The sequence below is a fragment of the Chlorocebus sabaeus genome, chromosome 3, assembly GCF_047675955.1.
Source record: "Chlorocebus sabaeus isolate Y175 chromosome 3, mChlSab1.0.hap1, whole genome shotgun sequence".
In the NCBI taxonomy this organism is placed as follows: Eukaryota; Metazoa; Chordata; class Mammalia; order Primates; family Cercopithecidae; genus Chlorocebus; species Chlorocebus sabaeus.
Genome location: NC_132906.1, coordinates 14169800 through 14194446, shown reverse-complemented (window position 1 = coordinate 14194446; position 24647 = coordinate 14169800). Strand labels below are relative to the sequence as shown.

Here is a 24647-nt window from a genome sequence, read left to right as displayed (position 1 = left end):
ATGACAACCTCATAAATTATTCAACTCATTAGTATTACTAAAAAAGCATGAAAAACTCCATCAGTATAAAGGATATTTTCCAACTGAAAAAGGTCAACCAAGTTTTAATAATGAAATTGAAGGGAAAGCTTTTCAAAGTAAATATGAAATAAAATTATTATCCATTATTTCCTTGAAATTACATCCAATTCTGATTGCTCATTTCAAAGAGAGCATTGCCAATGTATTATTAATATATATGAGGCACCAAATAAATTGCCTGAAAATAATATCACAAAATCCAAATGAAGGCTAAATGTTCCTTCCCATCACATGAAAATTTAACTATAATTTAAAATGTTTAGTTGAATTTAGGATATTAGAAAAAAATCAAATGACTCAAGATATTTTTATTAAAACATGAAGTCTGCAAAATCAGTTTCTTCTATTACACTAATAAAGGCTTATATTCTTGAACCACCGTATACTTACTACATTAATAGATAAGACGAAATCAATGCCAAATCCCAGGGATTGCGTTCACGGTCATGTAAAAAATTTCCTTTCTAAGTAATTTAAGATTGTTCTCCCAGTGTATACAACATGTTGAAAATTCTGAAAACTTTGATACCTAATTCAAATACTTCTAGACATTCTGAAAGTTCCATCTATAAAATGTTCTTTTGTTCCTAAAATCTTTTTTGTTGCTACCAGGTAATCAACATAAAACTTTTTGACCAAAGTGTTCAGCAGAAATTCTACACAGTTAGCACTTAACTTTCACAGTAGAATTTAACAATAGGGAAATTGAAATAGTGTCATTATTTAACATAGAGGAAGAGAGCAGTTGAATTTCAACTTATTCTAGTAGCTTAGTCAGAATTTGCAGGTTTGTGCTATAAATATACTCTTAATCTCCACCTATGCAACTCCAAAACATTAAATCATTTTGGATATTAGTCTATACACTGCTAGACTTCAAAATACTTAAACACATTTAAATGTTTAATGGCAGACAGAATATCCAGACATCAGGCTATTTTTTTTTTTAAATATGCTTTATGTTCGAGGGTACATGTGCAAAACGTGTACGTTTGTTACATATGTATACATGTGCCATGTTGGTGTGCTGCACCCACTAACTCATCATTTACATTAGGTATATCTCCTAATGCTATCCCTGACCTCTCTCCCCATCTCATAACAGGCCCCGGTGTGTGAAGTTCCCCTTCCTGTGTCCAAGTGTTCCCATTGTTCAATTCCCACCTATGAGTGAGAATATGTGGTGTTGGTTTTCTGTTCTTGCGATAGTTTGCTGAGAATGATGACTTCCAGCTGCATCCGTGTCCCTACAAAGGACAAGAACTCATCCTTTTTTATCGCTGCATAGTATTCCATGGTGTATATGTGCCACATTTTCTTCATCCAGTCTGTCACTGATGGACATTTGGGTTGGTTCCAAGTCTTTGCTATTGTGAATAGTACCACAATAAACATACGTGTGCATGTGTTTTTATAGCAGCATGATTTATAATCCTTTGGGTATATACCCAGTAATGGGATGGCTGGGTCAAATGGGATTCCTAGTTCTAGATCCTTGAGGAATCGCTACACTGTCTTCCACAATGGTTGAACTAGTTTACAGTCCCACCAACAGTGTAAAAGCGTTCCTATTTCTCCACATCCTCTCCAGCACCTGTTTCCTGACTTTTTAATGATCATCATTCTAACTGGTGTGAGATGGTATCTCATTGTGGTTTTGATTTGCATTTCTCTGATGGCCAGTGATGATGAGCATTTTTTCATGAGTCTGTTGGCTGCATAAATGTCTTCTTTTGAGAAGTGTCTATTCATATCCTTTGCCCACTTTTTGATGAGGTTGTTTTTTTCTTGTAAATTTGTTTGAGTTCTTTGTAGGTTCCGGATATTAGTCCTTTATCAGATGAGTAGATTGCAAACATTTTCTCCCATTCTGTAGGTTGCCTGTTCACTCTGATGGTAGTTTCTTTTGCTGTGCAGAAGCTCTTTAGTTTAATTAGATCCCATTTGTCAATTTTGGCTTTTGTTGCCGTTGCTTTTGGTGTTTTAGACATGAAGTCCTTGCCCATGCCTATGTCCTGAATGGTATTACCTAGGTTTTCTTCTAGGGTTTTTATGGTCTTAGGTCTAACATTTAAGTCTCTAATCCATCTTGAATTAATTTTTGTATAAGGTGTAAGGAAGGGATCCAGTTTCAACTTTCTACTTATGGCTAGCCAGTTTTCTCAGCACCATTTATTAAATAGGGAATCCTTTCCCCATTTCTTGTTTTTGTCAGGTTTATCAAAGATCAGATGGTTGTAGATGTGTGGTATTATTTCTGAGGGCTCTGTTCTGTTCCATTGGTCTATATCTCTGTTTTGATACCAGTACCATGCTGTTTTGGTACCAGTACCATGCTGTTTTGGTGACTGTAGCCTTGTAGTATAGTTTGAAGTCAGGTAGTGTGATGACTCCAGCTTTGTTATTTTGGCTTAGGATAGTCTTGACAATGTGGGTTCTTTTTTGGTTCCATATGAACTTTAAAGTAGTTTTTTCCAATTCTGTGAAGAAAGTCATTGGTAGCTTAATTGGGATGGCATTGAATCTATAAATTACCTTGGGAAGTATGACCATTTTCATGACTAATTCCTCCTATCCATGAGCATGGAATGTTCTTCCATTTGTTTGTTTCCTCTTTTATTTCGTTGAGCAGTGGTTTGTAGTTCTCCTTGAAGAGGTCCTTCACATAACTTGTAAGTTGGATTCCTAGGTATTTTATTCTCTTTGAAGCAATTGTGAATGGGAGTTCATTCATGATTTGACTCTCTGTTTGTCTGTTATTGGTGTATAAAAATGCTTGTGATTTTTGTACATTGATTTTGTATCCTGATACTTTGCTGAAGTTGTTTATCAGCTTAAGGAGATTTTGGGCTGAGATGATGGGGTTTTCTAAATATATAATCATGTCATCTGCAAACGGATAATTTGACTTCCTCTTTTCCTAATTGAATACCCTTTATTTCTTTCTCTTGCCTGATTGCCCTAGCCAGAGTTTCCAACACTATGTTGAATAGGAGTGGTGAGAGAGGGCATCCCTGTCTTGTGCCAGTTTTCACAGGGAATGCTTCCAGTTTTTGCCCATTCAGTATGATATTGGCTGTGGGTTTTTCATAAATAGCTCTTATTATTTTGACATATGTCCCATCAATACCGAATTGAGAGTTTTTAGCATGAAGGGTTGTTGAATTTTGTCAAAGGCCTTCTCTGCATCTATTGAGATAATCATGTGGTTTCTGTCTTTGGTTGTGTTTATATGCTGGATTACGTTTATTGATTTGTGTATGTTGAACCAGCCTTGCATCCCAGGGATGAAGCCCACTTGATCATGGTGGATAAGCTTTCTGCTGTGCTGCCGGATTCAGTTTGCCAGTATTTTATTGAGGATTTTTGCATCGATGTTCATCAGGGATATTGGTCTAAATTTCTCTTTTTTTGTTGTGTCTCTGCCAGGCTTTGGTATTAGGATGATGTTGACCTCATAAAATGAATTAGGGAGGATTCCCTCTTTTTCTATTGATTGGAATAGTTTCAGAAGGAATTGTGCCAGCTCCTCGTTGTACCTCTGGTAGAATTCGGCTGTGAATATGTCTGGTCCTGGAGTTTTTTTGGTTGGTAGGCTATAAATTATTTCCCCAATTCCACAGCCTGTTATTGGTCTATTGAGGGATTCAACTTCTTCCTGGTTTAGTCTTGGGAGGGTGTATGTGTCCAGGAAATTATCCATTTCTTCTGGGTTTTCTAGTTTATTTGTGTAGAGGTGTTTATAGTATTCTCTGATGGTAGTTTGTATTTCTGTGGGGTCGGTGGTGATATCCCCTTTATCATTTTTTATTGTGTCTATTTGATTGTTCTCTCTTTTCTTCTTTATTAGTCTTGCTAGCAGTCTATCAATTTTGTTGATATTTTCAAAAAAACCAGCTCCTGGATTCATTGATTTTTTTGAAGGGATTTTTATGTCTCTATCTCCTTCAGTTCCGCTCTGATCTTAGTTATTTCTTGCCTTCTGCTAGTTTTTGAATGTGTTTGCTCTTGCTTCTCTAGTTGTTTTAATTGTGATGTTAGGGTGTCAATTTTAGATCTTTCCTGTTTTCTCTTGTGGGCATTTAGTGCCACAAATTTCCCTCTACACACTGCTTTAAATGTGTCCCAGAGATTCTGGTATGTTGTATCTTTGTTCTCATTGGTTTCAAAGAACATCTTTATTTCTGCCTTCATTTTGTTATGTACCCAGTAGCCATTCAGGAGCAGGTTGTTCAGTTTCCATGTAGTTGAGCGATTTTCATTGAGTTTCTTAGTCTTGAGTTCTAGTTTGATTGCACTGTGGTCTGAGAGACAGTTTGTTATAATTTCTGTTGTTTTACATTTGCTGAGGAGTGCGTTACTTCCAACCATGTGGTCAATTTTGAAATAAGTGTGATGTGGTGCCTGAAGAATGTATATTCTGTTGATTTGGGGTGAAGAGTTCTGTAGATGTCTATCAAGTTCGCTTGGTACAGAGTTGACTTCAATTCCTGGATATCCTTGTGAACTTTCTGTCTCATTGATCTGTCTAATGTTGACAGTGGGGTGTTAAAGTCTCCCATTATTATTGAGTGGTAATCTAAGTCTCTTTGTAAGTCTGTAAGGACTTGCTTCATGAATCTGTGTGCTCCTGTATTGGGCGCATATATATTTAGGATAGTTAGCTCTTCTTGTTGAATTGATCCCTTTACCATTATGTAATGGCCTTCTTTGTCTCTTTTGATCTTTGTTGGTTTAAAGTCTGTTTTATTAGAGACTAGGATTGCAACCCCTGCCTTTTTTGTTTTCCATTTGCTTGGTAGATCTTCCTCCATCCCTTTATTTTGAGCCTATGTGTGTCTCTGCATGTGGGATGGTTCTCCTGAACATAGCAAACTGATGGGTCTTGACTCTTTATCTAATTTGCCAGTCTGTGTCTTGTAATTGGAGCATTTAGCCCATTTACATTTAAGGTTAACATTGTTATATGAGAACTTGATCCTGTCATTATGATGTTAGCTGGTTATTTTGCTCATTAGCTGTTGCAGTTTCTTCCCAGCATTGATGGTCTTTACATTTTGGCGTGTTTTTGCAGTGGCTGGTACCGGGTGTTCTTTTCCATGTTTAGTGCTTCCTTCAGGATCTCTTGTAGTGCAGGCCTGGTGGTGACAAAATCTCTAAGTATTTGCTGGTTTGTAAAGGATTTTATTTCTCCTTCACTTATGAAACTTAGTTTTGCTGGACATGAAATTCTGGGTTGAAAATTCTTTTCTTTAAGAATGTTGAATATTGGCCCCCACTCTCTTCTGGCTTGCAGAGTTTCTGACGAGAGATCTGCTGTTAGTCTGATGGGCTTCCCTTTTGGGCAACCCAACCTTTCTCTCTGGCCGCCCTTAACATTTTTTCCTTCATTTCAACTTTGGTGAATCTGACAATTATGTGTCTTGGAGTTGCTCTTCTCGAGGAGCATCTTTGTGGTGTTCTCCGTATTTCCTGAATTTGAATGTTGGCCTGCCTTGCTATGTTGGGGAAGTTCTCCTGGATAATATCGTGCAGAATGTTTTCCAACTTGGTTCCATTCTCCCTGTCACTTTCAGGTACACCCATCAGATGTAGATTTGGTCTTTTCACATAGTCCCATATTTCTTGGAGGTTTTGTTCATTTCTTTTTACTCTTTTTTCTCTAAACTTCTCTTCTCGCTTCATTTCATTCATTTGATCTTCAATCACTGATACCCTTTTCCAGTTGATCGAGTCAGTTACTGAAGCTTGTGCATTTGTCACGTAGTTCTCGTGTTATGGTTTTCATCTCTACCAGGTCGTTTAAGGACTTCTCTACATTTGTTATTACAGTTAGCCATTTGTCAAATCTTTTTTCAAGGTTTTTTAGTTTCTTTGCGCTGGGTTTTTAGTTCCTCGTTTAGCTTGGAGAAGTTTGATCGTCTGAAGCCTTGTTCTCTCAACTCATCAAAGTCATTCTCCATCCAGCTTTGTTGTGTTGCTGGTGAGGAGTTGCGTTCCTTTGGAGGGGGAGAGGCGCTCTGATTTTTAGAATTTTCAGCTTTCCTGCACTGCTTTTTCCCCATATTTGTGATTTTATATACCTTTGGTGTTTGATGATGGTGATGTACAGATGGGGTTTTGGTGTGGATGTCCTTTCTATTTGTTAGTTTTCCTTGTAACATTCAAGACCCTCAGCTGCAGGTTTGTTGGAGTTTGCTTGAGGTCCACTCTAGGCCCTGTTTGCCTGGGTATCGGCAGCACAGGCTGCAGAAGAGTGAATATTGCTGAACAGCAAATGTTGCTGTCTGATCGTTCCTCTGGAAGCTTCGTCTCAAAGGTGTACCCGGCCCTGTGAGGTGTGAGGTGTCAGTCTGCCCCTAGTGGGGGATATCTCCCAGTTAGGCTACTCGGGGGTCAGGGACCCACTTGAGCAGGCAGTCTGTCTGTTCTCAGATCTCAAACTCCGTGCTGGGGGAACCACTACTCTCTTCAAAGCTGTCAGATGGGACATTTACATCTGTAGAGGTTTCTGCTGCTTTTTGTTTGGCTATGCCCTGTCCTCAGAGGTGGGGTCTACAGAGGCAGGCAGGCCTCCTTGAGCTGCAGTGGGCTCCACCCAGTTCGAGCTTCCCAGCTGCTTTGTTTACCTACTTAAGCCTCAGCAATGGTGGGCACCCCTCCCCCAGCCTCGCTGCTGCGTTTCAGTTAGATCTCAGACTGCTGCACTAGCAATGAGGGAGGCTTTGTGGGTGTGGGACCCTCTGAGCCAGGCGTGGGATATAATCTCCTCTTGTGCCATTTGCTAAGACCCTTGGTAAAGCGCAGTATTAGGGTGGGAGTGACCTGATTTTCCAGGTGGTGTGTGTCAAGGTTTCCCTTGTCTAGGAAAGGGAATTCCCTTCCCCCTTGTGCTTCCTGGGTGAGGTGATGCCTCGGCTTCGGCTCTCGCTCGTTGGGCTGCACCCACTGTCCTGCACCCACTGTCCAACACACCCCAGTGAGATGAACCCAGTACCTTAGTTGGAAATGCAGAAATCACCCATCTTCTGTGTCGCTCATGCTGGGAGCTGGAGGCTGGAGCTGTTCCTGTTTGGTCATCTTGGTGCCCTAAAGGGAACTATCGCTTTTTATTTTTAACTTTTACATGGATGTCCTGGAAATTTGTATATATAAAATCTTTATATAAAATACACGAAATCTGTTCTCTTTTTTTTGAGTCTTTTTTTTTTGAAACTAAGCTTTCCACTCTTCCCATAATATGATATTGTTTTTCAGATTTTCCAAATAAAACTGCGGTGAATATTTTAAAATAGTTTTTTTTCCCCTCTTTTGAGTCATTTTGTTGGGTCAAGTCCCCAGATGGGAATTGTTGGGTCAAAGATTATCAGCATTTTTGAGGCTCTTGATGTGCATTGGCAAAATGTTTTGCAAAGGACTTGTTTTCAGCAATCCTCATTTACATTGTTTCAGCAACATACATGAGATTCTTTTTATTTTTTGCTGCAAACCCACTAATACTGAATATTATAAGAAAAAGGTTTCTGAGCTCATTTACAACAGATAAATGATTTCTTCTGTACTTTTTTTTAAATCGCTTTCACTTTTAATTCAACTTCCAGGGATAAAATTTTTAAAAAATCTGAAATAATTTCAAACTAATAGAAACATTTCAAATATAGTACAAAACCCCTATTTTTATCCTTATCCAGGTTTTCCCAATATTAACAAAATCTACTCCCCTTACTGTACATATCCATTATCACTAATCTTTTGAAAACCTTTTGAGAAGTTGCAGGTATGGCACCCTATTACCTCTAACTACTCCGTTGTATTTCTCAGAACAAGAACATTCCTGTGTAAGCACCATCAACCCTCCAACTCTGGAAGTTAGCATCAATAACAATACTGCCATTCAGATCATGGACCTCAGTCAAATTTTACCAACTGCAATCATCTAGAAAAATGTGCTGTAAGGCTGGGCATGGTGGCTCATGCATATAATTCCAGCACTTTGGGAGACCAAGGTGGGTGGATTGCCTGAGGTCAGGAGTTCCAGACCAGCCTGGTGAACATAGTGAAACCCCATCACTACTGAAAATACAAAAGAGTTATTAGCCAGGCATGGTGGCAGGCACTTGTAATCCCAGCAGGAGAGTGCCTTGAACCCAGCAGGCAAAGGTTGAAGTGAGCTGAGATCGTGCCATTGCACTCCAGCCTGGGCAACAAGAGTGAAATTCTGTCACAAACAAACAATCAACAACAACAATAAAAGTGCTGTAATAATCTATCTTATCTTTTTTGGTCTTCTCCAGTTTGGAATATTTTCTCAGTCTTTCCTTATCTTTTGGGTCCTTGGCAGTATAAAATCTGTTTTGAATTAAGTTTTTCAACATTTACTGGATTAAGTGCTTTGTAATAATTATTGACATTTACTTCCTATTTCCTCTGAAGAGATATTTTTGATATAGGTTAGAGTGCACATTAAGAGGCAGGAAGAAGGCACAATACTAAATTTCTCTCATCAATTTGTGATTCTTCCCTCTACTTCTATATAGAGATCACTCCAGGGAGAGCTTCCCACTCACCTTCTCTATATCCTCTGTATTTACTCCCAACTCTCCACTCAGTTCTAAAGCCCATAGTCTTGTGAACTGTGATGAAGGTTACAGGAGAATCGTTTTTGGAGATAAAATTGCTTTAGTTCTCTTTAGTCTTCCACTCCCTGACCTTAGAATGACCATGGAGTAACTCCAATAGTATCATGTAGATTCCCTGAATATTGTATAGTATAGATGTGTCATCTTTGTTCTTAATAGGTATAATAAAAACATACTCCTCTTTTCTTTTATAAAATAACACAACTCAAGAAGGATAGACAATAGGTTCTGAAAGTTGCTGATGATCCAGATGGAAAATTCATAAATACTATATTTTAAAATACAGTACATATAAAGAATGTTTAGTATCACTTACACCTCTATCTATTTCAAAATTAGGGTATTATTTTTTACTTTAGGTTCATCAACAATAGTTACTATTTTATTAAAATATGACTATCAGTTTGAAAAAGGTTTTATTTAAGGATTTTAAATTTTGTTTCTTACAGGCTTTGACACTGGTTTATCAGGAATTATTTTACAAATTAAACACACAAAGTATTCACTTTTAAGAAGAAATACAAACATTTTTCTTAAAAAAAGCCTTTCTTAGAAGTAATCTGTAGACTGTGGAATGTAGTATAATATGAATTCTATACAATTAAAGCTTTGGCAACTCTATCACTAATGATATCACTGTAGCATAAACTCTGTTACAAATTGTCTTTATATGCTACTTTCAAATGAGATAAATTCAGGATTAATTGGTAAAAAAGTCTAAATTATTGGTTAAATGAAATGAAGTTTTAATAATTTTAAGCTCATATTATAAAACATGCCACTACTAAGTAGGCAGGTATTTCTAAGATTCTCTCCTACAGGATCATAATGATAACTTATTTTAAGTTGGTATCAAATCCTTAGAGGGCTATTATCCTTAGGTGCTATTTTTAGTTATTCAAAGAAGACAAAGTATAATTTTTTTCCAGCATATTTTTTTCTATAGTTACTTTCACTGTATAAAGTTATTGTGTAACTTTTATCTTAGGTGTAACAGTTTCATACGAAATCCTCATCTATTTCTTAATGATATTTTGAGGCTTATTACGTTATAGCAATTCATAGCTTACTGGGACAAGAAATTTTAAAAGCTTTGCACATTTTGTCTTTTTATTGTTTCCCTGTTCAATTCATTAAGAACATGAATAGTATTACATGATATAAACTATGATTTGATATAATGCCATTTATCAACTATAGTAAATTTTTAAAACAGATGGCTCACTTAGTGCTCCCAAATAAATGAAAATTAATATAATAAAATACGAGTAATTGAAGAACAAAAGTGGATAACAAGTACATGGACAGTGTTCATTACTGGTATTTCCTTAGTGAATGTGGTTTATAAAATTCTGATATGCCCCATCAAACTTAAACTTGTTAGAGCACTGAAACATGGGCAAGTAAACCGAATGTTCCTAAGTATACTTCTTAGCAGAAAGCAATCTAAAGTAGCAGCATTTTTATTAAACTACAAAAATATTTTGATATTTATGATTTATTGTACAATTTATAAAGAACAATTTAGGGTACAGTTCTATTGTAGTGTGATAATTAATGATACTGTAAGTAGGAGACCATCTTTTTCAGACTTGTAGTCCACTGGAGAACTGGAAATTTAAATTGGCAGCTTATAACAAGATTTTAAATTATATTTTATTAAACTGAAAGTAATAGGTGGGATGAAAACAAAATATCATATAAAGAGGTTATTAATAAAACATTTTTCAGTTATATATACAATATGTATATGCATACATAAACATATACTCACTGTATACATATGTATATATATTACATGTGTATATGTATATTAATGCAGTATATATAAGTGTGTACACAGAAACAAATTTATACATAAAATATATAGGTCTGAGTACAGGATCAGGGTCATTTTTTTATTTACTATGAGTCTTGGTCATCAAAGTTTGAAAGACACCGAAAAAGAAATTAATTTTATTCTTGTTTTAGGATATATGAAAGGGATGTTAGTTAATCTAACTATGTGAAGTTCATTTATCTCTTAAAAAGAAGTTGAAGGCTATAAAAATATATCTAGTCTGAGAAATAACGGGTTGATTAACAATAACCTAAATGACGCTGAAGGATAAAGCAGAACAAAGTATTTCTGACTCATGACATGGAGAACATTAAATACTAGCAAAAAAAAAAAAAAAAAAAAAAGGGAATTCTCAAACACAAGGAGTCACCTCACATCCAGAAGTATTTTTGTGGAAGAAGCAATGGTACTAACCATATTCTATTGCAGCTTTGAGCAATGCCTCAGCATGAGTGGAGCCAAATGCATTGCGAACAAATCGTCTCCTTCGACGAAGATCATCTTCCCAGTAATCCAAACGCCAGAAATCATGCAATTGGCTAAGAGTAGAGGGAAAAAAAGTAATCCCTATTAATAACAATGCATAACTGGAAATACATTTTTCTATAAAATTGAAGTTATTTTCTTGGTCTCATTGAAAAATTAAGATAATGTGTATATATATATAAATATATATATACACATACACAAATACAAGTGTGAAATATACATATATATATATTCCCTCTACAACTGAAAAAGACTTAAAATAATAACATTCTCATATTTCAGGCATCATACCACTCAGCTCTGCTTTTTATTTTTTAAAATTTTCTTATTTCTACTAAAAGCATTAATCGTGGAGTTTAGTAACAAATGCAACATCAAATTACAAGTATTAATGGTACAGTTTGCTTTCTTTTACACTGTTTTTAACAAGGGTTGTAAATCACGGAATACATCTCACTACAAATAGTTTACAATTTAATGACCATGGTTTCTTAGTAGGCTGAATTAAGAAGTACAAAATACTGCCCACTTGGATTTGGTGGAAAAATGATTAAAATAATGTACTGAAATATTCATTGAAATAATTCCCCGCTGCCCAGAGCAACCTGAGAAAAATGCAATTTTATCCATTATTAATAATACTGAATTAGAGCTGCAAAAATTTCCAGTATGCGGTAATTGTCTTGGCAAATTATTATTCTAATGCTAACAGAGTTCTTGGATGATTTTACAGCTTTCAACTAATATAAACCATTAATAGCCATGGCCAACATTGGCCATCACTGTCTTTTATACTCCAAACCAATACTAAAAATCCAAGAGATAGTTCAGAAATGATATAAATAGGACCATTATATAGCCAATGAAATATTTTGGGATAATGATATAATTTTTGTTTTTAATTTAATTTCAGTAAACATTAGTAATAAATACCACTGCTTAAGAAGTCAATTTTTATAATATTCTAATTTTCCAGAGCAGCAGTATTCATAAAAACATATAAAATACTTTCCTAGAAGATTTCACTTCATTAATTATTTTGTTATTTCACTGTAGAAGAACACTTTAAGTCTGATTAAGGCAGGACCTACGTATGTTTTGCTCATCATTATATTTCTAGCCCAATGTCTGGCACACAGCATGTTTTTACTAAATATTCATTGAATTAATGAAAACTTTTTTAATTTCAAAAAAAACTACGGATTTTTTCAATGTCGGCCATTGAGAAAAATAATTTCATTTTGAAAAGCATTTTAGATTTTATGTATATAATTTTTTATCTACAATTTCATTATAAAAACCTGATAGTATAAAGGGCATATAAAAAGAACTAAAATTGTAAGTCTTTGAAGTATACTTCAATGCACTTATTTTTCCTGTACATCATAATTATAACTTAATTCTTCTGTTAAATAATGATTACTTGATGAATAATAGTAATAAATAGTATATCTCTCTAATTTAAAATAGGATGATTTCTATCCTTACAAATACAAACTAATCCCAGTAATTTAAGGAAGACCATGCTAAAATCAGGCTATACTGATTTTCAGTAAGATTATTTTAAAATTAAGTAACTGAATTCACCAAAAGCGGTCAGAGATCTAATGTTATCTAAAATTTCTAACCCTAGACATACTGTTCCCTATTCTTCTGTAAGGGCAGCTGAACAGTTCTGGAAAGGATATATAAAACAAACATAAGAAGACTCTGAAGACCTGAACCATACAAATTCTAGAAGATAACACTGGAAAAACCCTTCTAGACATCGGCTTAGGCAAAGACTTCGTGACCAAGAACCCGGAAGCAAATGTAACAAAAAAAGGATAAATAGATGGGACTTAATTAAACTACAAAGCTTCCTTTTGCACAGTAAAAGAAATAATCAGTAGAGTAAACAGACAGTGGGAGAAAATTTTCATGATCTATACATTGGGAAAAAGGAATCCAAACAAATCAGCAAGAACAAAACAAACAATCCCATTGAAAAGTGGGCTAAGGACATGAATAGGTAATTCTCAAAATAAGATATACAAATGGCCAACAAACCTACGAAAGAATGCTCAATATCATTAATTTTCAGGGAAATGCAAATCAAAACCACAATGCAATACCACTTCGCTCGTCCAAGAATGAACATAATCAAAAAAATAAAAATAAATAGATGTTGTTGTGGATGTGGTGAGAATGTAAACATTTTACGCTGTTGGTAGGAATGTAAACTGGTATGACCACAATGAAAAAGAGTGTGGAGATTCCTTTAAGAACGAAAAGTAGATCTACCATCTGATCCGGCAATCCCACTCCAGGGAATCTACTCAGAGGAAAAGAAGTCATTATACAAAAAAGATACTTGCACACAAATGTTTATAGCAGCACAATTTGCAATTGCAAAAATATGAAACCAGCCCAAATACCCATCAGTCAATGAGTGGATAAAGAAAATGTTATATATATATGTATATATACACACACATATATACATATATATGTACACACACACACACATACTTTGGGGACTCAAGGGAAAGGGTGGGAGGTGGCTGAGAAATAAAAGACTACACATTGGGTATAGGGTACGCTGCTCAGGTGATGGGTGCACCAAAATCTCAGAAATCACCACTTCTAGAACTTATTCACATAACCAAATACTGCCTGTTCCCCAGAAACCTATGAAAATAAATTTTAAAAAAGAGAAGACTCTGAAAGGTGAGAGAAAGTAGACTGACTAAGGACCTCAGGACCTAAGGAACAACATATTGATGAGTTCTTTTTGCTTCATATATGCCACACTTGGAGGCCAACAGCCCAGATAGACAAATGAGTGCAGACAAAAAAAAAAAAAAAAAAAAAAAAAAAAAAAAAAAAAAAAAAAAAAAAAAGCCAAGCAAAACCCTGCTCCCTCTAGTCAAAGGACAAGAAAACAGCAGATTAGCAAGATGGAAAACTTTTAGACAATTGCTATACTCCAGCCAAACATCACAGAAAAACTGCATCCCCACCTGACCTACACCAGCAAAGGATGGCTGTGAAGCTCAGACATGTACCCTCATGAAGGTGTAATGAGATACCCAACACCCTTGCTGGGTGTTATCAGAGACCACCAAGTAGGCAGCCAGGACTTCATCTCTGCTGGCTGGTAACAAGGTGCCCTACTCACATGGAGTCAGTGGAGACCATGTGGAGAGGTTGGATTTCCACCTCCCATTGGACAGTAATGGGGCATCCCTCCCCCTCCCCACTAGGGTAGTGTCAGAGGAAGCCTACTGCAGAGTCAGGACTTCCACTGCTGACAAACAACAATGAGGCCAGCCCACCATTGGACATCACATGGGGACCGGGAACTCCCACCCCCATCAAGCAGTATAAGAAGAGCCCCTGACTCACTGGGTTTCAATGGACGCCAAGTGAAGAACTTAGATTTCTACTACCATGTAGCAGATATAAGACAGTGTCCCCTCTTCCAGATGAAACATGTTATAGAAAGTCTAAATAGAAGGTTTAAATAAAATAAATTAACTCAGAAAAAAATAAGAAAAGGTCCAGGTTTCAATCTAAAATCACTTGTCATACCAAGAACCTGGAAAATCTCCAAGGGTATGTAAAAAGATCACCCCAAAATGCCAACATTGAAATGGTGAAGAATTTAAAGCAGCCATGATTGACAATATGCTTCAATATGCAATTATGAAAATATTTGAAATGAATGAAAAAAATACCCTTAGCAAAGAAATAGAAACTCTCAGAAAAGAAACCGAAGATGTAAAGAAGAACCAAATGGAAGTGGAAGTTTTTGAACTGACATTATATAATAACCAAAATAAAAGCTCAGTAGATGTGCTCAACAGCAGAATGGAAGGGACAGAGGGAGGAATCACTTAATTGGAAGACAGGATAATAGAAATTATGCAATCTGAATAACAGATGGAAATAGATGAAAAAGTGAACAGAGCCTTAAGGATCTGTGGAGCACAACATTTAGCATTTGTGTCACTGGAATCCTAGAAGGAGAGGAGAAAGTAGGCAGAGCCGAAACAATGTCTGAAAAAATAATGGCAGAAAACTTTCTAAATTTGGCAAAAACGTAAATGTACAGATTTCAGTAGCTGACTGAACTCCAAACTAAATCCAAGGAAGTCCGTGCTGAGACACATCATAATTAAATTTCTGAAAACTGAGGGCAAAGAAAGTCTAAAGAGCAGCCAGAGAAAAATGGCAACTCATTTAGAGAAGTAAAACAATTAGAATGATAACATATTTTACATCAGAAACAATGATGACCAGAGGAAGTTGCAAAATACTTTTTAGACGCTAGAAGAAAAGAACTGTCAACCCCAAATCCTATAGCCAATGAAGACACCTCCAGGAATAACAAGTGAATATGTCTTTAGATGAAGTAAAAACCAGAATATTTATTGACCTCAGCTGTAGTCTAAAAGAAAGGCTACAGGCAGTTCTGTAAACATGAGGGAAGTAATAGAAGAAACACTGAAACATTAGGGAGGAAGAAAGAACACAATAAGTAAAATTTGACTATCTATAATAGGCTTTCCTTTTCCTCTTGAGTTTTCTAAATCATGTTTTACTGTTGAAACACAAATTGTAACACTGATGTGGTTCTCAGTGTATTTACTGGTAATATTTAAGATAAATATATTATAAATGGGGGAAGGCAAAGGGATGTGAAGGGACGTAAAGTGTCTATATTTCACATGGACTGATAGAATCATAGCACCAGTAGACTGATAAGGCTATGCATAAAAAATGCAATACTTAGAGCAAACACTAAAAAAGTTACGCAAAGGGATATACTAAGAAATGTAGATAAATCAAAACAGAATTCTAAAAAATGACCAAGTCACCCACAGGAAGGCAGAAAAAAAAAAAAAAAACCTCTTGATTTAAAAAAGAATTCTCAAGGGAAAACAAAAAGAACACAGAACTGAATGAAAATCACAATAAAAAATATCAACACTTGTTGGACACAACTAAAGTTGGACTGAGAAGGTAATCTATAGTATTAAATGCATATATTAGAAAAGAAAAAACATTTAAAATCAGTAGTCTAAATTCTCACCTTTAGAACACATAAAAGGCAAGTAGAAGAAAGGAAACAATAAAAAAAGGCAGAAATCAATAAAAATCAGTGAAACTGAAAACAAAAACAACAGAGAAAAATTAACAAAACAAAGAGCTGTTTCTTTGAAACAAATTAGTAACACTGACACACCTCTAAAAAGACTGACAAAGAAAAAAAGAGTAGACACAAATTACCAGTATCAGGAATGAAAAAGAGGATATCATTACTGACTCTGAAGACATCAAAAGAACGAGTGGATACTGTGAAAGACTCTACACACATAAATTTGATAACTTAGAAGAAATGGACCAAAAAACACAAATGACCACAACTCACCCAATGTGAAAAAGATAACATGAACATCTTTGTAACAATTAAGGAAATTTAACATGTTTGCTCCCCTCTCCCCCAATCTCCAGGCTGAGATAGTTTCACTGAAGAACTTTATTAAACATTTAAAGAAGAATTAACTCTAATTATACATAATCTCTTCCAGAAAACAGAAGAGGAAGACACATTTCTCAATAATTATTATAGCTAATATCACCCTGATACAAAAATCAAAAACAGTACAAAAGAAGAAAACTACAGACAAAAATCCTTAAGAATCAATGTAGTGCATTACATTAACAGCTGAAGAAGAAAAATCACATGATCACATTAGTCATTATAAAAGGTATTTGACAAAATTTAGCAACGATTCACAATTTTAGAAAAGTTCAGGAAAACAGGAGTAAACGGCAATTTCTTCAACTCGATAAAAGTATGTAAAAAAAACTATAGCTAACTTTATACGTAAGAGTGAAAGACTGAATGTTCTCCACCTAAAACTGGGAATAAGGCAAAGATGTCTGCTGTTACCACTCTTACTCAACAGGGTACTGAAATTTCTAGCCAATGCAGTGAGGCAAAAGAGAGGAAATAAGAGGAATATAAATAGAAAAAGAGGAAATAAAATTGTCCCTATACGCAGATAACATGACTGTCTATGTAAAAAATCATGCAAAATCTGTCAAACATTCCTAGAACTAATGACTGAGTTAAGCAAGGTCACAAGATGCAAGATAGACACACAAATAATAATTGTATTTCTATATACTAGCAGTGAATATGTGGACACAAAAAATTACAATCACTAAATGGAAAGATAATTGGCTATACCCTACTATATTGTGGGACCTCACAGAGGAGTCCTAGTACTTTTTTAGACTGCACCTCGGGTTATTCTGGGTCTTGGTCCTTCCGATATCTATATACAGAGTTGTGTGTTGTTCCTTGGCACTTCTGTGCTCGTCTTTTCATATTTTTTTTGGGGGGTGGGGGTAGATATTAAGCCCAACATTCACATTATTCAAAAAATGTGGCACTCATAATTAACCAATGGATGAGTTTTACAGATTCACAAAAGTGAAATGGTCTACAAAATTTTATGGGGATATGTACATATGTATTTTTGAGGGAGAAGTCTAGAGTTTTATTACATTTTTCTAAAAGTAGTTTCTAATAATGAAATGTTCAGAAACACTGTTATTAGTATAGTTTGAATGTTTGTGTCCAAAATTCATATTTGAAATCCTTACCTCCAAGGTGATGGTATGACGTGCTGGGGCTTTGGGGAAAGTAATTAGGTCATGAGAGAAGAGCCCTTGTGAATGGGATTAGTGCCCTTATCAAATAGGCTCAAGGGAGCTGGTTCACCCCTTCCATGATGTGAGGACACAGGGAGAAGGCACTGTTCTATGAACCAGGAGGTGGGGCCCTCATCAAACACCAAATCTACTGGTATTTTGATCCTGGACTTCTCACTTCTAGAACTGCGAGAAATAAATTTCTGTTGTTCATAAGCTACCTAGTTTATGGACCAGGTTAAGCATCTCTAATCTGAAAATCCAAAATGTAACAAAATCCAAAATTTTTGAGTGCTGACAAGATGACATAAGTGGAAAATTCCACATGTAAGTACTTAACACAAACTGTGTTTCATGTACAAAATTATTAAAAATATTGTATAAAATCTTTAGGCTATGTGTATAAGGTATATATATGAAACATAGACAATTGTGGTTTTTTGTTTTTTGTTTTTTAGATGGAGTCTCGTCTCTGTCACCCAGGCTAGAGTGCAATGGCATGATCTCGGCTCACTGCAACCTCCGCCTCCCATGTTCAAGCGATTCTCCTGCCTCAGGCTCCCGAGAAGCTGGGACTACAGGCTCATGCCATCACGCCTGGCTAATTTTTGTATTTTAGTAGAAATGGGGCTTCACCATGTTGGCCAGGTTGGTCTCAAACTCCTGACTTCAGGTGAACCGCCCTCCTCAGCCTCCCAAAGTGCTGGGATTACAGGCATGAGCCACCATGCCTGGCCGACAACTGTTTTTAAACTTGGGTCCCATCCTCAAGATATCGCATTATGTATAAGCAAATATTCCAAAATCTGAAAAAAATCCTAAATTCAAAACACTCTGGTTCCAAGTGTTTCAGATAAAGAATACTCGGCCTGTATTTTGTTATGGCAGCCTCAATGAACTAAAACATAGAGTATACAAATAATACTCTCCTTATACCCTCATTTTTCTGATAATATTGTTTACCACCAAGTCATGAATAGTAGAATAGTATGTTCATAAAAGGCTTATGTTCCAACATCATTATATTTGGCATCTGTGCCAGGTTACCAATCTAGGATATCATCATCTGTTTTCTGTTCAAAGTCCTACTCATCTATTTCTTTCCATCCTTCCTTCTATGCTTTTCGTTCAAAAATATATTTACTGAGCATCTGTTTTGTGTTAGGCAATATTCTCAGTGCCGAGCATATACTCTTGTGGTAAAACATCATGCATTTCTCCTCCTTTCATTCTCACATGTACTTCACTCTGTTTTCCTACTGAAATTCATAAATATTCAAGCACATAGTTTTTTCTGTTTATTTAGGGAAACTGCTCCTGCATCACTCCTTTTAGTATTTCAACATAGTAAGTTATTCTTTTCCCATTTTCTTCTGCAACATATGAGTCACTATAGAAAAAACAATAGAAAATACTCTAATAATAATGTCTTTAAGAGTAACACATAACAATATCAACATTAAATGTAAATGGCCTAAATGCTCCAATTAAAAGACAAAGACTGGCAAATTGGATAAAGAGTCAAGACCCATCAGTGTGCTGTATTCAGGAGATCCATCTCACGTGCAGAGACACACAAAGGCTCAAAATAAAGGGATGGAGGAAGACCTACCAAGCAAATGGAAAACAAAAGAAAGCAGGGGTTGCAATCCTACTCTCTGATAAAACAGACTTTAAACCAACAAAGATCAAAAGAGACAAAGAAGGCCATTACATAATGGTAAAGGGATCATTTCAACAAGAAGAGCTAATTATCCTAAATATATATGCACCCAATACAGGAGCACCCAGATTCATAAAGCAAGTCCTTGGAGACCTATAAAGAGACTTAGACTCCCACACAATAATAATGGCAGACTTTAACACCCCACTGTCAACATTAGACAGATCAACAAAACAGAAAGTTAAAAAGGATATCCAGGAAATGAACTCAGCTCTGCACCAAGCAAACCTAACAGACATCTACAGAACTCTTCACCCCAAATCAACAGAACACACATTCTTCTCAGCACCGCATCGCACTTATTCCAAAATTGACCACATAGTTGGAAGTAAAGCACTCCCCAGCAAATGTAAAAGTACAGAAATTATAACAAACTGTCTCTCAGACCACAGTGCAATCAAACCTATCTGACAAAGGGCTAATATCCAGAATCTACAAAGAACTTAAACAAATTTACAAGAAAAAATGAAACAACTCCATCAAAAAGTGGGCAAAGGCTATGAACAGACAATTCTCAAAAGAAGACATTTAAGCAGTCAACAGACACATGAAAAAATGCTCATTATCACTGGCCATCAGAGAAATGCAAATCAAAATCACAATGAGATACCATCTCACACCAGTTAGAATGGTGATCATTAAAAAGTCAGGAAACAACAGGTGCTGGAGAGGATGTGGAGAAATAGGAACACTTTTACACTGTTGCTGGGACTGTAAACTAGTTCAACCACTGTAGAAGGCAGTGTGGCAATTCCTCAAGAATCTAGAACTAGAAGTACCATTTGACCCAGCCATCCCATTCCTGGGCATATACCCAAAGGATTATAAATCATGCTGCTATAAAGACACATGCACACGTATGTTTACTGCAGCACTATTCACAATAGCAAAGACTTGGAACGAACCCAAATGTCCATCAATGATAGACTGAATTAAGAAAATGTGGCATATATACACCATGGAATACTATGCAGCCATAAAGAGTTCATGTACTTTGTAGGGACATGGATGAAGCTGGAAACCATCATTCTGAGCAAACAATCACAAGGACAGAAAACCAAGCACCACATGTTCTCACTCATAGGTGGGAACTGAATAATGAGAACACTTGCCCACAAGGTGGGGAACACACACCGGGGCCTGTTGTAGGGTGCGGGGAGGGAGGAGGGATAGCATTAGGAGACATACTTAATGTAAATGATGAGTTAACGGGTGCAGCACACCAACATGGCACATGTATACATATGTAACAAACCTGCACACTGTGCACATGTACCCTAGAACTTAAAGTATAATAGAAAAAGAGTAACTGTAGATGTGACTACTATTAATAATTTGTAAGCATGATCAAAACTTCATGTTATCCTATTATATATCTATTTAGTCAGTATAATCTGATTGCTCTGACAGTTTCAACGAATGTCCTCAGTTTGGTATATAAAAGCATTTCTTTTCATGAAGAAGGGCTAATTTAGATTTCCTGTATTTGGAGAGTACCTTGTTGAACAGACAGGAGCCACCTATGCTACTGTCTCCACAGTTGCACGGGTAGTCATGCTACACTGAAGTCTGTTTGGATTTGTTAGCTTATACATTTATTGTCTCATGCATGATACCTCCAATGATGTGAACTAGGAAGGTGAGTGTGATATCATATACTTTCTCTTAAGTAGTTTATTTTTTGGTTTTTATAACTTTGTGCCATTAATGACTAAATTATACAGAAACATTGAGCATCATATGTATATTTTGTTCATGAGTGTGGTTATATGAGAACAGTGTACTATTGCAAGAAAAGAACATATGAACAGTCAATAATTAATGAAGGGAAGATTTCCAGTTAGGTTGTATCATGTTAATTAATGTTATTATTGATATAATGATGTTCATTAACTGGAACTTGGTTTTATTTTTAGATAAATAGGGTTTAGACACTCATAGTTTCCTCAATAAAATTTTTGATAATTGCATTTTCAACTTATGAGCATGCACTTGATTTTCCTTAAAGCCCCTTGGGCCCCCAGGAATGGTTCCCCTTTATAAGCTACAGAGAAAACTGAATTTACCTGGTGAAGCACTACTGAAAATGTTAATTGGTTATTTAATATGTAGTAACAAAAACTATCCAACAGAACAGAGGAAAGAGTGAAATAAACAAAGGAATATTTTACTAAATACACACAGAAAATACACGAGAAATTGAAATTCCCTTTGGCTACAAGAGTTAAGTGGTAATCACTGAGGTCAGGACTTCTGTGCATGAATTCTAATCCCACCAAGATTAAACAAAAAAGTTAAGTACTGAGAGTTACAAATGGTTATCCTCTCCTTGTTCTATACACATTTTAAAATTGTACTTTTCTATCACTTTGAACTTAATCATGTTGATGTGACCTCCTCCAGCTAATAAAATGTGAGCAGAAATGAGATTTCCAGACAAAAACTTTAAGAGCCAATATACAATTTGCAATATTCCCTTCCTACCATTTTAGTGATCAAGAAAATAGGCCAATATTTACTGAGAGCTTTCTGTGTTCTAGGTACCTTTCTAATCATTACACACATATCTACTCACTACTCAACTAGTTTTCATTAATCCTTTTGAGATAGGTACTATTATTAATTCATTGCACAGATGAAGAAATGGAAGCACAGAGTGGTTAAGTAATGTGCCCAAGATCATACAACTAGTTGGTGGCAGAACGTGTCCTCAGGCAGTCTGAGTTCCTTGCTTATGCTGCACCGCTTCTCACTGTAAAGAAAGCAACCAGGAAAATGGACTATCTTAAGGATACTACATTGACGGCACCAGCATAGCTGTTTCCTGCCTCTCTACAACCAGTACTAATTACTCTGGATAAACAGTGATAACTATAAAATATGTAGAGTACTGTATGTGTAATGTCTATGCTCATTCATTAGTCAACAAATACTTATTGTACAAATCTATGAGCCAAGCCATCGACTAAATACGAGGCATGCATACTAGGTAAATATCAGCATAATTCTAGTCTTTATGCAGCTTTCAGTCTATTTCATAATAAAAACAAACTTATAGTTAAAATTTTTGACAAACTGAAGGAAAGAGGTGAGACAAAGTAATGAAAATGGGGGAACCCACTTGCTGCACAGGTGAATGTATAAGTACACATATGAGAATACATCAATGAAACACGATTACAAAATATGTTGAAAAGACACAGTCTATATTTACTGGCACTGTTCTCCACCATAAGAAAGGTCATCACTCTTTCATTTAACATGTCTTGTGTCCTGCTGGATGTATTCCCAGTGATATATAGTACCGCAATGCCATGTGTTTGTGCATGTATGTGTGCACACACACAAAATCTCTTACCTATAATATGTATCTGTATACATACTAGCGGACTTCAAAAAGTTCATGGAAAATGTGTATTATGAAAACATTATGCATGGATTTCAAATTTTTTGCACCAAAATAAACTTGTACTAACTTGCTACATGTCTGAACAGGATATAGTAAGGCACTAAGAAAGATAAGACATCAGTTTGAACAAAACCCCTCTCAGAGCAACATAAGTCCTGCTAAAACTGAACTAAGAACAAGTACCAAATTTATGGTAAAGTTTGGGTGGAAGAATGATACAATCATTGATGATTAAAAAAACGTTCATGGAAACAAAGAAAGCAGAAGCTTACAAATATAAAACTTGTATTGTCCCCTTGTTTTCACAAGTGTTGATGGATGACTTTTTAAAGAGACAAGCCAAATGTAGTGGCTCGTGCCTGTAATCCCAGCTCTTTGGGAGGCTGAGATGGGAGGACTGCTTGATCTCAAGAGTTCAAGACCAGCTTGGATAACATGGTATGACCCTTTATCTACAAAAACTTAAAAAAAAAAAATTAGCAGGGCATGGTGGCACACACCTGTGGTCCCAGCTATTCAGGAGGTGAGGCAGGAGGATAGCTTGTACCCAGGAGGTCAAGGTTTACAATGAGCTGTGTTTGCACCACTGTACTCCAGCCTGGGCAACAAAGCACAACTCTGTCTCAAAAAAAAAAAAAAAAAAAAAAAAAAAAAGAAGAGACAAGATAATGTTGAAGATGAAGCTTGCAGAGGCACAGGCAAATCATCTACAACAATTTATGAAAAAAAAGTAATCTTGCTTGTACCCTAATGGAAGAGGACCAATGATTAACAGCACACACAATAACCAATACTAAAAAATCTCAACTGGTTCAGCTTACACAATTCTGAGAAATTAAAATTAAGCAAACTTTCCACTGGATAGGTGCCAAAATCAATGCACCCATATCAGCTGCATATGAGAGCAGAGCTTTCAACAAAAATTTTAAACTAGTAGGATAAAGACCTTGAAGTATTTCTTTGAACAACTGTAACAGGAGATAAAACTTACTATCCTAAAAACAAAGCACAATCAAAGCAATGGCTACCAAGAGGCGGAAGTGGTCCAGTCAAAGCAAAAGTGAACTGGTCAAGAGCAAAGGTCATGGTAACTGTTTTGTGGGCTGCTCAAGGCATTGTGCTTGCTGACTTTCTGAAGAACCAAAGAATGATAGTATCTGCTTATTATGAGAGAGTGTTGAGAAAGTCAGCTAAAGCTTTAGCAGAAAAATGCCCAGGAAAGCTTCATCAGAGAGTCCTCTGACATGACAATGTTCCTGCTCATACCCTCATCAAACAAGTGCAATTTTCAAAGAGTTTCTATGGGAAATCAGCAGGCATACACCATGCAGTGTGGATTTGGCTCCCTGTAACTTCTTTTTGTTTCCTAATCTTAAAAAGTTTGTAAAGGGTACCCTTTTCTTCAGTTAATAATGTAAAAAAGACTACACTGACATGTTAAATTCCAAGACCCTCAGTTCTTTAGGGATGGACTAAATGACTGGTATCACTTACAAAAGTGTCCTGAACTTGATGGCATTTATGTTGAGAGATAAAGTTTGTATTTTTTTATTCCTATCTTTTAATTCCATTTTTCTGTGAAACTTTTGAAGTCCCCACTTACATCTGATACATATCTCAAGCCATTACTACTATTCTGATTCTTGCCTATGTATTACTGAGCACTTCTTTCAAGGTCTTCTTTCTCTGACACTCAGGGTTGTGTATTATTATATGGTTATTATATCAATTTACATTGCAAATTAATTGGTGAAGTTC

The 24647-nt window shown here is 35.9% G+C and overlaps 1 protein-coding gene across 4 annotated transcripts in view; it reads right to left on the bottom strand.

Moving 5' to 3' along the window:
• Positions 1–24647, bottom strand: part of NBEA (neurobeachin) — a 731202-nt gene that overhangs the window by 245751 nt on the left and 460804 nt on the right. For all 4 annotated transcript variants that reach the window (XM_073013351.1, XM_073013354.1, XM_073013348.1 and 1 more), the window contains one exon: positions 10975–11099. In XM_073013351.1, the coding sequence (XP_072869452.1) occupies positions 10975–11099 (125 nt within the window). The remainder of the gene's footprint in view (positions 1–10974; positions 11100–24647) is intronic.